This window comes from Leptonychotes weddellii, chromosome 9 (genome assembly GCF_054177405.1).
Source record: "Leptonychotes weddellii isolate Sample4059 chromosome 9, ASM5417740v2, whole genome shotgun sequence".
NCBI classification, from domain to species: domain Eukaryota; kingdom Metazoa; phylum Chordata; class Mammalia; order Carnivora; family Phocidae; genus Leptonychotes; species Leptonychotes weddellii.
In genome coordinates, this window is record NC_138377.1 from 43,727,642 (window position 1) to 43,740,191 (window position 12,550).

At 44.6% G+C, this 12,550-nt stretch overlaps 1 protein-coding gene and 1 long non-coding RNA gene across 5 annotated transcripts in view; one reads left to right on the forward strand and one right to left on the reverse strand.

Moving 5' to 3' along the window:
• The window catches only part of VCPKMT (valosin containing protein lysine methyltransferase), a 38,321-nt gene that overhangs the window by 11,866 nt on the left and 13,905 nt on the right, over positions 1 to 12,550 (forward strand). For 3 of the 4 annotated variants that reach the window (XM_081830554.1, XM_081830551.1, XM_081830555.1), the window contains one exon: positions 8,873 to 11,330. The exons of the other annotated variant lie outside the window; for it this stretch is intronic. Coding sequence is in view for 2 of the 3 variants with exons in the window: in XM_081830551.1 (XP_081686677.1) it covers positions 8,873 to 8,923 (51 nt within the window). In the remaining variant the exon portion in view is untranslated. Of the gene's footprint in view, positions 1 to 8,872; positions 11,331 to 12,550 lie in introns of those variants that run through there. 4 annotated transcript variants of the gene reach the window in all.
• Positions 1,036 to 12,550, reverse strand: part of LOC145723441 (uncharacterized) — a 44,737-nt gene continuing 33,222 nt past the window's right edge. Inside the window, exon 3 of the long non-coding RNA XR_014148498.1 lies at positions 1,036 to 7,582. This is a non-coding gene — a long non-coding RNA (uncharacterized LOC145723441). The remainder of the gene's footprint in view (positions 7,583 to 12,550) is intronic.

The window sequence follows — 12,550 nt, forward strand, 5'->3', positions numbered from 1 at the left end:
TGAGTAGTTAGCAGATTTCTATTAGCTTTAATGAAGTAGTACTGGCAGTCTATTAAACCCTTGATGGATCAGTGCTTTTAAACACTAGTGGGTAATTTTTTTTTAAGTTAACGTTTATTCCAGTTTGTTAGTTTACTGAAACCCAGGCATTAGCAGTGTGAGCTCCAGGTCCACATGTTGGCTCATCATTGCTTTGATAAATCATTGCTGGAGTTAAGAGTATACAATACAAACATCCATGTATCTACATGCAACACCTGACCTTGTTCTTTTAGGAATGTGTCCTGAAAACCCGCTTGTGGGCCGCCTGGGTGGTTCAGTCGGTTAAGTGTCTGACTCTTGATTTCAGCTCAGGTCATGATCTCAGGGTCGTGGGATTGAGCCCTGGCATGAGGCTCTGTATTTAGCGGGGAGTCTGCTTGAAATTCTCTCCCTCTGCTTGGGCACACGTGCACTCGCTTGCTCTCTCTAAAATAAATAATCTTTAAAAAAAACGAACCCTGCTTGTACTGCACGCACAGTACAGCTGCATATTGGAGTGCTCCAAATGTAAACAGCATATTTTATCCAAAACTTAGATGAGAAGCTCTAATTTGCATTCAGAATGAGTATAAAGAATAATCTCGTGGCATGTAATTCACATAGGCCTGGTTTCTGAAAACTTAAAAACAGGAAATACAAGTCTTACAGTCTCACAAATAATAAATGTTTAACCAGAGTATCTTTGGATTTCTGTTACAGAAATGTGCTTTTTTTTTTTTTTTTGTATTTAATTTATTTATTAGAGGAGATGGGTAGGGAGGGACAAAGGGAGAGGAAGAGAATCTTAAGCAGGCTTCATGCCCAGTGCAGAGCCTGACTCGGGGCTTGACCTCATGACCCCGAGATCATGACCTGAAATCAAGAGTAGGATGCTTAACTGACTGAGCCACCCAGGCGCCCCCAAAACTGTGCTTTTAAAATAGCTATCTTCTTTCTAAATCTTGTCACAAAGATTTTTTTTTTTTAGTTTCATTGTTCCAAAACTCTGCGCTCTCAGACATATATATGACACCCACATTCAGTCTGTTACTCTCTGTCTGAAGTATCTGGTTGTTAACCTGAGATCCTAAGGAAGAGGAGAGCACAGGAGTGGCTTAGTATGGCCAGGAGGAACAGAATTCCCCATTAGCCCCAGGAGACAGCCCCAGCTCCGCTCTATGTCCAGTCACCTTCCCGTTATGCACCCAAGCTTGAACATTCTGTTTTTCTCTGGAGAAGATCGTTCACTTGATTACTACCTAATCCACCTGTATGTCCTTTGGCAACTTGACCTTTCTATGGAAAAGTGTGATATTAATTTATCAGAACTAGAGACTTGACTGCCATCTACCAGAAAATTGTCATGTATATAAATTATACAAGTTTGGAGTCAAATTATAATTAAAATTTTTTTCTTTAACTTCAAAACAGTCTATAATGTGAATGGTGTCCCCTTTCATGGCCCTTTTTGAAGTACACAGCCTGAACAACCACATACTGCAACCCTGGTGAGATATAATGTAATAGGCAGCTAAATATATAGGTTTGGGGGCAGAGGAGAGGGTGGATAGTGAAAGGTGAGGTCTTATAGATCACTCCAGATGTATAGATTGAAAAAGACATCCAAGATAAGATCCTGGGAAATATCAGAATTCAAGGAATAATTGGAAAGAAGAGAACTAATAAAAGAGAAATCTTGGAAATGTCTTCTCCCGTGGCTTCAGGGACAAGCAATTCTTAATTTAAATATGTTGATGGTCATATAACTCCTATTTGTGTACTACAGACACCAAGATCTCCAGCCCACCTCTCATGGGCCAAGTTCAGATTTTGTACCTCTGTCCCCAAATCAACATAGTAATGCTGCTTGCCGGTCAACAGTTTTGTTGTCTGCAGCACAGCGGTGCTTGGATAATTATTTTACTATGGTGGTCCATATTCTATAAAAATGAGAGAAGACCCAAGAAGGAATATGTTATTCCTAAAGCTAGGAAGCTTAGGTCTCAAATTAATGGGCCAGCCTAGGGTGGAAATAAATACTGGTTCTCAGAAAGCTGGAAATCTTTAGCTTCCCTGGCTGTACACTGGACTTCGTTTGATTGTGAGTTTGCTTGTGAAAAGGAACAAGGAGAATGTAAAATAAAGAGGACAGAACCAACACTGGAAGTCTTAATGTTGAACAGCGAGGTCTAATTCATTTTCTCTCTGGGAATGGAACTCCCCTCCGGTCTGACTTCAGTAAATTCAACTTTCTCCTTCTGCCCGGTGTCTGGATGCTCCTTGTCAGTCATCATCCTGTTCCTTCTCTCTTGCCTGCCTCACGATCCCCCAGACTTCTGTCCTTTGACAGCTCACCTTTATGCACTCTCCTTCATATGTGGTGCAGTTCTCATGATTCCCACTACAAGCTTATTGTAGATTCTTCCTCTCTTGGCCTTTGGCTGTGACCCCTCTCTGAAGCCCTGGCCTTGCCTCTTAGCTGCCTGCCTGATACCTCCCTCTGCTTGCTATCCATTTCAAGCAAAATTTCTACCATTTTGACTTGTCTGCCTTGCTGGCTAGTTTTACTAATGGTATCATTCTCTCACCATCTTTAATTCCTTCTGCCTCTGCATAAAACCAGCAGGTCATAGAATCCCCCATCAGAGGGCCTCACAGTCCTTCTCCCCTTTCTGTTTTTACTGCCATCCCCTCAGGTTCGGGCCTCATTACCTCTAATTTATGCTTCCGTTATAGTCTCCACACACATCTGTGCTAACAGTGGTGACAGAGCACTTTCCTAACTTGGAGTTCCGAACCGTTCATCATCCTGCTCAGAAACGTCCCCAGAGCCTGCTGGACGTTCAGTATCCTTTCCAGTACACTCCTGTCGCTTGCCTCTTGCTCTCTTGCCAAAGTGGATGTTTCTGGATGTACAGGTGTGTTTTACTGCTCCTGTCTTTACTCATGATCTTTTCATATAGTGGACAATTGTAGCAATAACTTCTGTCCTCCATCAGACTTTCTCCCAACTGTCCGATAAAGACCAAATTTCCCAGAACCCACTGCACTGACCCCTCTGCCTGCCCTGTAAACCCAGCCTAACTGCTTCATGTCCTCAGCTACAATTTAGGGGTGGGTGTCATGTGACCCAAGGTAACCCCACGGCGCCCTCCTGGATTAGAGGCACTTCTTTTCTTTCTTTCTTTCTTTCTTTTTTTTTTTTTTTTTTAAGATTTTATTTATTTGACAGAGAGAGAGACAAAACGAGAGAGGGAACACAAGCAAGGGAAGTGGGAGAGGGAGAAGCAGGCTTCCCGCCAAGCAGGGAGCCCGATGTGGGGCTTGATCCCAGGACCCTGAGATCATAACATGAGCCGAAGGCAGACGCCTAACGACTGAGCCACCCACGCACCCCACATTTCTTCTTTTTTGGATAGCTAATGCTAATGATGAAATGAGCCCTGAGTTCCCAAGAATAAAGTCAACCCAGAGGAAAGCAGAGTCTAGAAGCAAGGAGAAAAACTGGTATTCACTTTGAGCCTCTGGACCCAACCATGCCTAAAGCCAGCTGCTCTCTCTGGACTCTCCAGTTATATTACCAAGTTAAAGAACTTTGGTTGGGGATTGGGTTTCTCTTCCCTGTAGTGGAGCAGGTCCTAACTGGTAGAGTGTTCGAGCTTTTCTGCTCTTCAAACCCTACTCCTATCTGAAGATCCTTTTCATCCACTACTTTTTGCAGGAAGTGATCTGCTTTTTAAGTCTTTATTTTGTCCATAATACCAGCCCAATCATCTTAGCAGTTGACTTACAAGCTTTCTAGCATAGTGTTGCTTGCTGATCATACTATGGAAATCCTAACCTACCAGACTACAAAAGTAAACATCATAAAACTAGTCAGAAAGCAAAAGTGAGGAAACAAAAACCCATTGTGGGAATAGTTTGATTTCATGTGTTAACTAAAGAGCAAATCCACCACCTTTGCACCCAGAAAATGTTCAAGCCTCCACCTCTCTATCCCCATCCTGGAATTCTTATTTATAGGGAGTAACTCAGGAGTCAAGAAGATGAATTGCTTAGGAGAGAGGGTAGATGCTGGGGCTGGACTAACCCCCAAGGTTAGGGGGTGCCTAAAAAGTGGAGGGAAAGTTACAACATGCATTAGGAGAGGTCCTTGGGCAGTGAGGTCTGTGATCTGGAGAGCAAGATTAGGAATGGAAAGTGTCATCTAAGAAAGGTTAAACTTCTTTGCTGCTTTTTTCCTGGATTATGGGAAAAGCCCACATTTCGTGTGGAGTTGTATCTCTTTTATTGTCATTCCCTTTAGTTACACAGCTTTCAGGAAGGTGACACCTGGGTGGTGGCAGAAAGTGAAGAGGCCAGTGTAAGAAACATACTTGCCCATGTTACCCTCTGGTGAGGCTCACAGGAAGGGAGCAGCATCCCCTGCATGGGGACAGGTCTGCAAAGGTCAGGCAGAGCTTACTGGATGGACAGGACAGAGCTGGAAGAACCAGGGAAAGCCCCTACACTGGGTGGGCCACTCAGAGAGATGCAAGATAAAATCTCCCCTTTCCCAGTATATGTCAGAGGGGAGCCCTGCCATTGAGGCAGGGTTGACTCTTGGGGGTGCAGATGTTACAGATATAATACACATTCCACTGGACTTTAGATGTACTAGTCCAGAGCAAAGTATTTAAAAAGATTGCAATGAGCCAATTTTTTTTTATATTACCAGGTTTGAAACTGTCAATACAATTTATACTCATACCATGTTATTCCAAATAAATTGGTAAGGTAGTTTTAAAAATTGTGATTTCTTTTATGGGATGTCTATAAAGTTTTTCTGTTGTGACTATACATTATCCTAAAACCAAATTGAGATTTAAAAAATATATATCTAAAATAAAAGCATGCATTTCAAAAGCTTCCAGAATGATCCCTGAGTCTCACGAGGGCTAATTTATGAAAGACCTAAGATAACCATTCACTTTCTGTTCGCACAGTAGAGCCCTGGGTTGATTTTAAATACGGCTTTGATGATTGACACATGATTGGCTGCTGTTATAGGAGAATTAAATTAGCAACCAGTAGGAAACCAGATTAAATGGTGGCTTGCATCTGGATGGGCTCAGGACTGTCAAAACTGATATAAGTGCTACTTTATGTGATCTTGCTTAATGTGATCAGGGCTAAGCTCACACTTAAGCTAATATTGCCACTTAGCAATTCAGAGTTTTGCATTTAGATAAAGATCTCTGCCCAGACCTGTGTAATGTGAGCAGAGAGAATGATGGTGTGTGTGTGTGTGTAAGGAAGGGTGAAGGCTGTAAGTAGGTTTGTAATTAAAGGCTGGAAGAATTCTACTGCTTTATTTTTCTTACTAGCGTCTCTAGAGCGCAGGCACACCTTGCCAGATAGCCTTGAAAATGTCGTCGTTATTCTGGAGCAAAAAGAATGGAATTGTTTGCTGTCCTTCCTTGAGGACCTGGCAAGGAGAGTGGAATTCTGTAAAGAGAGAGCCCAGGACTCTGGCCTCCTCATCCTCCCGTGCTCAGGAGGAGGATGAAATGGCTCCAGCTTACGAATCTCCTCAGAAATGTTTCTCCAACCACAGGGGAGTTCGCACAACTCTGGCTGACCCATGAGGCCCCAGGGCATTCTGCTACCGAGCATTGACTGTGATGTGGAGAGTGGCCACTCAGAGTCCCCTCAGGTGGCCCTGTCCCTCTCCTGATTAAAGATTTGCCTCAGCATCTTTTGGTGGAAACTTTCTGGGCTAGATGAAGGCCCGATGGCAAAGGCTGAACTCCTATCCCCGCTGTTGACAGGCTGGGAGTCCTTGGGCGAGTCCCTCGGTCTGAGTTTGTTTCTTCATCTGTAAGATGGGGATGATGATGGTGGTGGTGACATTTGTTCTGTCCACCCACAGAGTTCTTAAGGTGCTCAAACAGGAAAATGGATGTGAGAGCCAGTGGTCCACTTGAAAGCTGAATGGAATGTGAGTTACTGTGTTTGGTGCTCACCGTTGACAAAAGGCAGGATTCCTTCTCCCGCCTTACGCAGCCAGGCACGCTCCATTCGGGGGTAAACAGGGTCGTTTCTCCAGGACTGCGAGCGCTCTCTGGTCACAGCGGCCGCCGTGCATCTGCTTCATGTGCAAACAGGCAGGTGTGCTGAGCTGAAGGGCTGCGGCAGGGCGTGGAGACAGTTCCCGTCAGTCTCGCAGGCTTTCTTCCCTTCAGACCCTAGTTGGTCTTGAGCCACATCTTATCAATCTTCGCCCTCACTTTTTCTCTTCACCTGAGATGGAGAGACAGAGTCACCATGTCTCCTCACTTGTGTCTGGTGCGCCAGGCCTCGTGGCAGGTGCCGGGGATGCCAGCAAGTTGTGAGCTGCCGGCTGGCACAGGAAGGAGCCGGTTCCTGAAAGGAGTTAAGTGCTGTAGGACAGAGCCCAAGACATGCCAGTCATTTTATAGATACTTAACTCTTCTTCTTAACTACTACTACTACTACTACTACTACTACTACTACTACTACTACGGAAGCATAGAGGATTGACCTGGTTTTGCAAATGTGTTTCCTTTGACTTCTCCAACCTATTAAATGAAAGCACTCCTCAACTCCATACTGTGGCTTGTTTCATTGTCCCTGGAAGACTTTAGGGTTGCAGGTCTTCCAAAGCAGGTGATAAACACTACTTTAGTTTGTGGGAGCTCCTAGCCCATCAGAGGCCCTGCTGTGGAGACCAGGGCATTAGACACTGGGCTTGCAGGGGTGCCGAGGCCCCTCAGGTCCTGGCTTATCGGACAGGGCTCTCCCCAGGGCTGAAAGTCACGGGAGGGCTCAGCTGCAGGAACCCACTGGTGTTTGCTCAGAGAGGGGAAGTTCTGCGGCTGCCTGGATGGCCGGGTCCCGAAGGTGGTGGTGGACGTTGTGCAAGGTGCAGAGAATCCTCCTGAGACGGCCTTGCATACTCCCGCCTTCAAAGCATCACCCCACCCCTTACAGCTGGAGAACTGCGGCATGCCACCAGGGAGAGCCAGGACCAGCTGGCTCCTGGTTCCAGCGTCAGGCCTCCAGACACCGGAGAGGTGCTGTGTACGCTGATTCATGCTCAGAGCCCATTTGTCCACTGGTGCCTTCCTCCTTCCAAGGGCACCATCATCTTCAACAAAAGAGAACCCCAAATACTCATTACATTCATTTTATGTAAACCCCCAGTCGTGGCACAGTGGCTGAGGATCCCCTTTGGTCCTGGCACTTGACTCTGACTTTGTTGATTCGCATTTACGTAAGTGCTGGGTGGAAATCGGAAGGTGTTTGTCTAGCCCAGAGGCCTCTCCAGATACCTCCATTTTAAAGATTCTGTTCTGTTTGTTCACAGTGGAGCTTCGGTGACATTTTTTCGTGTTTCTTGTCTCATCTTGCTAACTCCACGGCCCCCGCCTTGAAGACAAGAACAGCATCTCACATCCTGCATGATCCTTGCACTTATTGCTGGAGGAAGATTCCATTATCTAGTGCAGTAATTAATCCAACCATACTTTCTTGAGCACCTATGATGTGTGACTAGGTCCTGAGGGAATACAAACATAAGCAGATGTCAGTGAAAAGTGAGGCAATAGAGTGGAGAAGGAGTAGTAACTTATTTCGTAGAGTTTGGTAGGAGCGAGAGCATTAGGGTTGAGAGAAGGCAGGTAGGAAAGGATCAAAGAGGAGAGATGGTGGCTGAAGACTAAGGGGGCTTTCTGGGGGCAGGGGCACGAAGTGAGATTAGGAGGATCCCAGATGGAAGGAATGCGATCCAGAGCACAGGCAGATTAATTGATTCTGGAAAGAAAGAGGGTCACCCCTTCAGTAGACTAATGGAAGGATAGAAGGAAAGAAGATGGAGCTGCATTTGGACATGGATGTAGAGAGGAAAGGGGTTCACCACTAATGTCCTTGGGTTTTCACTGTTAAATGAATCAAAAAGGCGACTTGGGTCCAGACATGAAGGAGCTTATGCTGTTAAGGATCCATGGCTGGGGCAACTTAGAAGTGGCATCTGTCACACAGAAATGGCCGTGTGGCCTGATGGGGAGGAGATCCGGGAAAAGGGAAGCTAAAGAAAAACAAAGCTGGGAAACAGAGTTATCCCGAGGGTCGTCTTTCGTTCACTCCCCTGCCCTCACTCCACTTACCAGGATCCTGAAGCCCCCAGGGGTCACCCCACCGAACTGGCCTTCCTCAGGTTCCATAGTACCCTGGCCCAACCTCCCCTCTTCCCTCAGAAGGCCCCTTGCCGGTGACCTGTCACCTAATTGCTGTTATTGTTTCGGCAGGTGCTCCTGGCTTTGGGCGCTTTTCTCTCTCAGATAATAGCATGATATTCTTGGGGGGTGGGGAGGTCCCAGTAGCTTTTGGTTCGCACAGACTTTACATCAGCTCTGGATCAATATTCCAAATGGTTAATTCTCAGAGACCATTCAACAAAGTATCAATTTACCATATGGCCAACTTGTCAAATTTACCAAAATAACCAGTTTCCCAAAGCTTGTTTCAAGGCGTACTCCATATATGAATATATTCATGCATATATTTGCCTCAAATATAGTCAGTGAATATAAATATATGCCTCATGCATAGTCAGTGATTCTGAAGATGTCCAACAAAGAGGAATATATTTTTCTTGTGAATATGGTTAATAAATATGTATTTATTATGGGCTGGATCGTGCCCCTCCAAAATTCATATGTTGAAGTCTTAACCCCCAATACCTCAGAAGGTGACTGTGTGGAGATGGGGTGTTTAAAGAGGTAATTAAGTTAAAATGAGGCCATTAAAGTAGAGCCTAACCCCTTCTAACTGGTGTCTTTATGAGAAGAGGAGATTAGGACACAGACGGGTGCAGAAGGAAGACGATGTGAAGACATAGGGAGAAAGTAGCCATCTACAAGACAAGGACGAGGCCTCAGCAGAAACCAAGCCTGCCAACACCTTTATCTTCGACGTCTAGCCTCCAGAACTGTGAGAATATATATTTCTGTTGTTTGAGCCACCCAGCCTCTGGTACTTTGTTATGGCAGCCCTAGCATGCTAACTCAATAATCTCATGGCTATATTTTAAAATATAAGATATTTTTCAGGCACCTGGGTGGCTCAGTCGGTTGGGCGTCTGCCTTCGGCTTGGGTCGTGGTCCCGGGGTCCTGGGATTGAGTCCTGTGATGGGCTCCCTGCTCAGCGGGGAGTCTGCTTCTCCCTCTGTCTGCCGCTCCCTCTGCTTGTGTGCGCCCTCTCTCTCTCCCTGGCAAATAAATAAAATCTAAAAAATATATATATATATATAAATAAGATATATTTCATCAGTATTTTAAGGAATGATTTGTTAAAAGATCTGAGTTTTAGAGCAGTTTAGTCTCCTCAGATATATTCAAGAAGATATTCATTTAACATTTTAAAAGTCTTAACATAAATCTGTTCAAATTCATTGATTCTTTTCAGGAAGAATATTTCTTCAAACAGGATTTTGATAAGTGTGGCAGGTCGGTCATTGATTTACAGCCCATCAGGCTGCTTTCCTGATTCTCCACGTGGTTAGAGGCTGTCCTCTGTGCAGAGGGGCTGGCAGTGTGGACGTGGGGGTCTATAAAGACATTCTCGTTGCACTCTGCGAGTGCACACCAGGCACAGTGCTAGCTGCCTTCCCAAATGGGATTCCCCGAATTCTCACCATAGGCTTAGGAGATAGACAGGTATCCCATGGTACATACAAGAATATCAGAACTCAAAGCAGTTAAATAACTCCCCATGGTCACAGAGCTAATCATTAGGGAGAACATTTCCCTAGTTCTGATAGATCTAGACAGGTTAAGTCCCAGCTCTGCTGCGTCCCAGCTATGTGACCTAAGACAAGTGGATTAACTTCTCTGTACCTCAGTTTCTTCGTTTATAAAATGGGAACAATACTACTACTCACCGGTTGGGGTTGTTGAATGGGTTAAATGAAATAAGGTGTGTGCTTGGCACAGAGCCTGGCATGTACAAAGTCCTCCAATGTTAGCTGTTGCTATCAACTTAGGAAATATGCTAAGTAAGTATAACATCAGACATTATACAGCAGTGTTTCAAAGTGCTTTCAGTTTTTGAGATGAGGAAATCAAGGCTGAAAGAAGTTGAGGGACTCAGTTGGGGCCCTCCAGTCTTCTGTTCTGATTGGTGAAGCCCACCCACATTAATGTTAACTTAATTAACATTAACATTAATTAATTTAAATGTTAATCTCCTCTGAAAACACCCTCCCAGAAACATCCAGAATGGTGTTTGACCAAATATCTGGGCAATGTGGCCCAGCCAAGTTGACAAATACCAGACTCACCATCACAGTATTTTTGCTCAGCTCCATCAAGAATTTTCTGAGAGCTTTCACTTGTCACTAAACTTCACCCCTAGGCCCCAGATGCCCTGGGAAAGGGAGGAAGGGCTGTGGGAGAGGGCTGAGTCTTGAGCCCTGCTCACTCCCATCTTTTTTCCTTCAGAAGGAAAATGCTGGAATGAAACAATTTATTGTATCAGACTGGTAGGATTGTAGGTGAGCATTTTTTTTTCCTTTCGTCATTTCTTTTGATATGGTTGTAATGTCTTCATTATGTATTAACTGTAAGCTTACATGCAACTTAATGAACCAGAGGGAAAATGTGTTTATAATCTTCTCTTTAATTATGGTACTTGTTTAAGGTTTGCTTAAGCATTGTTCGTTTTAAGAAAATCAGTTTTATTGAGGTAGAACTGCTGACTCAAAACTAGATTTTTATAACACTCTATCTTTGTTGAAACTCAAAGCTATAGTCTGCATAAACTGAGGTCTCACCATCTTGTATGTCAGAGGAAGGACACATCTTGGAGACTGGTCTAAAGTGCAGGAGCAAAAATCAGCCTTTTAAGTGCTAAGACTATAAAACAGAAATCATAAGGCAATAGTTGTGTGGCAGTATTAAGATTATTATAATTATTAGGTAAGCTTGCTAAGGTCAGTAAGTAGAAATTCTCCTCCAAATACTACTACTGTAGGACTATGCAGCTGGCCAGATATCTAAAGCGTGCCAAAGGAAGGACTCTAATAAAAACTAAACCCTTATATTTCATCGCCCCATGTCACAGGAAGGCCAGATCTCATTCTTCTCATTCAGACTGAGAGAAGTTCCAGGTTATATGGCTGCCAAGTGGTAGGGAGCAGATGAGACCCACATGGTCTTTCTTTTACATTACAGTCAATCCAGCATCTTTGTTGGGTGCCTGGGACTCACAGCTCAGGTACTAGAGTACAGGGATGAGTAGGGGAGAATGCTGGAGAAAAAAGTAAATTAAGGCCATTGTTGCTAATCGGCCTACCTCAAAGGAAAATAGAGTCAGTTCAAAAATTGCATTGTCTATTTTGAGTTAGAGACTTCACATCATATATATGTGCAGGGCTGCCCAGAACTGGTAAAGACAGAAAAAAAAAGAGAGGATGAACACTTTAACACAATTTGCAGATTACTGCTTTTCTCACCAACAAAAAAATCTCCTAAACCTTGAGGAATGGAAGTGGGGTGGGGGGTGGAGAGGAAGGAGCGGCGCTGGTGACAGGTTTTCTCTCTGAGAGGGGGGAGTCACACCCTCAGGGCTGTGAAAATGAATCATGTCTCTTCTATCAAGACTTCGCACAGATTTTCTGGGAAACCTGTCATTGAGGATACAATAGAGAGGACTGTCCTTTTTGGTAGCTTAGCGTTTTCCGGAGGAAACAAAGTAAACCAATTTGGGGACTAAATTGCAAATTAAAATAAAAATTAAGGTGTGTAATGTGGGCTACGTTTCCCTTTTCAGGGGGTCGGCAAAGCCAGCCTTGTTCAAGGAGAAAATGTTAGATTTGGTTTCAACAGTGTAAAGGGGTGATGGTTGTGGTTCCATCTTTCATGCCAGGAGTGGCTCTTTTCAGAATAGCACAAAGAGCATCATCCATACGGCAGCTCTCCGGTTATGGGACAATCCCATGTGCGTCATTATATTTAAGCTTCCCTAAAGCAGATTTTGGATCCCTGTCTTCTGGACGAGATAGTTTAAGGCCACAGCTAAGGGCACACATTCTAACTCAAAGCCCATGCTCTCTCTGCTTCAGCACAAGGTGGACGGACCCACTCAGTCTGTGGAGAAGGGCAGAGTGGCTGATGTGATTTCTTGTTGGCTCCTTGTTAAGAAGGAGACCAACTGGGGTGCCTGGGTGGCTCAGTCGGTTAAGTGTCTGTCTTTAGCTCGGGCCAGGGTCCTGGGATTGAGCCCCAAGTCAAGTTGGGCTCCTGCTCAGTGGGGAGCCTGCTTCTCCCTCTAACTCTGCCTCTTCCCTACCCCCCACCACTCATACTCTCTCTCTCTTTCTCTCTCTCTCAAATAAATAGATAAAATCTTAAAAAAAAAAAAAAAAAGACCATTTTGCCTGGGACTAAAGGGTTTTCCAGGCCATGGGAGACGCCTGGCCAAATTGAGACAACTGGTCACCTTACTTATTATGTTACCGGAGTCCTC